At 71.7% G+C, this 3,594-nt stretch overlaps 1 protein-coding gene across 1 annotated transcript in view; it reads right to left on the minus strand.

Moving 5' to 3' along the window:
* EMIHUDRAFT_241459 (hypothetical protein) overlaps positions 1-3,146 on the minus strand; it is a gene marked incomplete at both ends in the record, with an annotated part of 5,076 nt that extends 1,930 nt beyond the window's left edge. The window contains 6 exons of the mRNA XM_005773639.1: positions 360-904; positions 1,094-1,408; positions 1,556-1,816; positions 1,941-2,045; positions 2,262-2,312; positions 2,709-3,146. Coding sequence (XP_005773696.1) covers positions 360-904; positions 1,094-1,408; positions 1,556-1,816; positions 1,941-2,045; positions 2,262-2,312; positions 2,709-3,146 — 1,715 coding nt within the window. The remainder of the gene's footprint in view (positions 1-359; positions 905-1,093; positions 1,409-1,555; positions 1,817-1,940; positions 2,046-2,261; positions 2,313-2,708) is intronic.
* Between the last annotated feature and the right edge of the window lie 448 nt (positions 3,147-3,594).

A 3,594-nucleotide genomic window follows, 5' to 3' on the forward strand; every position in this document is an offset into this window, starting at 1 on the left:
CCGCCGCTCCTGCCGCCTCCGCAACCACAACGTCGCCGTCTGCCGCCTCGGCCTCCTCATCCGTAGCCTCCTCATCCGTAGCCTCCCCTTCCGTAGCCTCCTCATCCACCTCCGCGTCCACCCGGTAGGCCTCGCCCGCCGCCTCGTCCTCCTCGTCCATCGGCTCCGCCACCGCCGCTGCCACTCCCGCACCCTCCTCCAAGCCATTCTCCGCCGCGTCCGCCGCCCCCGAGTCCTCCTCCCACTCATCCTCCGGCGCCTCGCACTGCCGGCGAGCCGGGTCCGGGTGCATCCAGCAGAACCACTCGGCAGGGAGCGGGCCGGGCGTCTCGGCGGGCAGCCGCCGCCACTTGTCGCACCGGTCGCAGGCGACCCACAGGCAGCGGGCCTCGCCCTCCTCGTCCTCGCTCTCGCCCTCGTCCGAGTCGAGCGCCTCGCTGCCGACGGCAGACGACCCGTGGGCAGGAGCCTTGCCGACCGCCCGCGCGTACGCCACCGCCGCCTCCACCGCCGTGTCGAAGTAGCCGAGGTTGACCCGCCGCCCGTTCGCCATGTGCCGCGCCTGGAAGCGGCCAGAGCTCTCGTACACGCCCTTGTACCCGGTGCTGCTGCTGCTCGAGAGGTGCAGACGCAAGCCCTCCGCCTCCGCCGCAGCCACTGTCGGAGGCTGGTACTCGCCGACCGCGCGCGCATAGGCCACCGCCGCCTCCACCGCCGTGTCGAAGGAGCCGATGGAAACCCTCCTTTCGCCCGCCCTGTACTGCGCCTGGAAGCGGCCAGAGGCGCGGCGATCATGGAACAAGCCCCTGTAGCCGGTGCTGTTGCTGCTCGAGAGGTGCAGCCGCAAGCCCTCCGCCTCTGTCACGAGCGGTGCCCGCCATGGCGACGCCGCAAGCACTGGACCCTCCCGGATTGCTGAGGAAGGCACAGACGCCTCGCCGGCAGCCACCGCCTGCGGCTCCGTCGGCGCCGCCACCGTGCCTGTTGTTGCCGCTTGGGCTGGCCCACTCGCCGGCGCCAACGCCTCCTCTGCGACCGCGCGCGCGTACGCCACCGCCGCCTCCACCGCCGTGTCGAAGGTGCCGAGGCAGACCTCCTTGCCGTCCACCGAGCGCTTCGAGCGCTTCGCCTGGAAGCGGCCAGTGGACGCCCTCTGCACTCCCCTGTACCCGGTGCTGTTGTTGCTGGAGAGGTGCAAACGCAAGCCCTCCGCCTCTGTCGCCAGCAGCGCCTCTGCCGGCCGGGCAAGCGCTTGGGGAGGCCGCGGAGCGGTCGGAGGCGTAGCGGGCAGCGCTGCCTGCTCGGCGGGCTGCTCGGTCGGCATCGCGACGTGAACCTTGCGGCTGTCGGGCAGGTCGGGAGGGACCTCGCCCTCGCCCTCGTCCCCCCCCTCGCCCGAGGCTGCCTCCTGCCCCGTCTCGATGTCGAGCAGAGCTGCCGCCGCCTCCGCCTCCGACGCCGCCTCCGCCTCCGCCTCCGGCGCCGCCGCCGCCTCCGCCTCCGCCGCCGCCGCCGCCGCCGCCGCCGCCGCCGCCGCCGCCGCCGGGTCCGCGACCGCCCGCGCCGCCTCCACCGGCGTGTCATAGAGACCGATTAGTACTGGCGTTCCGTGCTCGTAGCGAGTCGCCACGAAATTTCCAGAGGCGTGCACACGCACGCTCTCGTAGCCGGTGCTGCTGCTACTGGAGAGGTGCAGGCGCACTCCCCCCGCCTCCTCCTGCACGGGCGGCGCTGCTGGCTCGACTGCCTCCTCTTGCGCCGCCAGAGCGTTCGTCGCCGCCATCGCCGCGGCTGCGCGGGCCTCCTCCTTCTTCAGCTTTTGGCGGCGGTTTTGGAACCACACTTGTACCTCCGCGAGCCGGGGGATGGAGAGGGGGGGGGGGGGATGGGCGCGGGCGCAAGGGGTGGGGGGGGAGGTGGGCTGTGGCGGCTAACTACACCTGCCGTGGGCTGACGGCGAGATCGGTGGCGAGGCTGGCGCGCAGCTGGCGCGTCGGGAAGCGGTCCATGGCGAAGACTTGCTCCAACACCGCCCGCGCGGCGGGCTGGACGATCCATCTCGTGGACTTGTCAACATTGGTGGCGGTAACCATGAGACTGCGCGACGCGGGGACGACCCGACGGTCAGTTTTGATGTGTGCGCAGCGCGCGCGCAGGGCGGTTTGCGGTGATGGAGGCGCGCGCGGCGCGGGAGGCGGCCCGGGAGGCGCGGGGGGGACGCGAGCGCGCAGCCGTGTGGCGCGCCCTGTTTGAGCCGAGACCGGTCCGAGCCGGGCCACATCCTCCGCAGCAGCCATGCCACCGCCAGTCGCCTCCACACCGCCGCCAGCGCCATCCTCCCCTCCGCCGCCTCCGCCGCCGCCGCCGCCTGAAGCCTCGACCCCAGCACAGCAGAGGGCTGCCGCCGCCGCCTCGACCTCTGAAGCCCCCTCCGCCGCCCGCTGCTCCACCTTTGCTGCTGCCGCTGCAGCCGTCGCCGCAGCCGCCCCGGCCTCCACCTCCGCCTGTCGCGCCGCCTCCGCCGCTGCCTCTGCCTCTGCCGCCGCCGCCGCCGCCTTCGCCGCCGCCTCTTCATCCATGCGAGCCGCCGCCGCCGCCTCCGCTGCCGCCTCCTCCTCAGCCATCCGCACCGCCGCCGCCGCCGACTCCTCCTCCGCAGCCTGCGCCGCCGTGGCCGCCGCCACCGCTGCCGCCGTCTCCTCTGGGACCGGCGGGCCAGCAAGCTCTGCAGTCGTGCTGCCGACGGGCGGCGGAGGCTCCTCGCTCGACGTGGCCGCAGAGCTAGCTGGCGCCAGGGCTGCAGCCGCAACCACAGCGGAGAGCTTGTCCGCTTCGAGCTTGCACGCCTGCTTCGTCTCGTCCCAGACCATTACCAGTCCCTTCTTCGTCGCACCGCAGCGCTCCGGCTTCATCTCGTGCGCGGCGACGCAGCCGCCGCATGTGCACGGCATCGCGATGCGCAGAGTGTAGGGCTGCGGCGACGGCTCGAGGTTTCGGACCCGCAGCTTTTTGATCCAGGGCGTAGCCAGGTCCTCTTTGTCGAGCGCCCGCGAAAGCTTGCCGCTGTGGGCGAGAGACTGCCAGGAGTGGATGGGAGGCTCGTCGAGTGCCGCAAATGCCATGTTGGTCTGTGCCGCAAATGCCATTCGCAATCAGCAGTCCACCATTATTACGAGATTATTATTATTAAAAGAAAGCGCTCGGACAGCTGCGTGCGCGCTCAGACAGACCATGAGACGGCCGCGAGCGCGGAGCGCTTGCCAAACAAAAGCGACCCAGGTCTAAGTTTTGGGCCCAACCCTCGTCTACCCCTTATCTCTGGGGGGGGCGCGGGGGCCCCCGGAGGCACCGTGCGTTGATGTCAGCGCCAGCGTCGCGCAGCAGCTGGGCGCACTCGAGGTGGCCGTTCTGGCACGCGATGATCAGCGGCGTGGTACCCACCTCATCGGCTTCGTTGACCGCCGCGCCAGCGTCGCGCAGCAGCTGGACGCACTCGGGGTGGCCCTCCTGGCTCGCTATGAACAGCGGCGTGGTACCGCAGTTCATCGCTTGGTTGATGCCAGCCCCAGCGTCACGCAGCAGCTGGGCGCACTG

The sequence above is a fragment of the Emiliania huxleyi genome (assembly GCF_000372725.1).
Source record: "Emiliania huxleyi CCMP1516 unplaced genomic scaffold EMIHUscaffold_332, whole genome shotgun sequence".
In the NCBI taxonomy this organism is placed as follows: domain Eukaryota; phylum Haptophyta; order Isochrysidales; family Noelaerhabdaceae; genus Emiliania; species Emiliania huxleyi.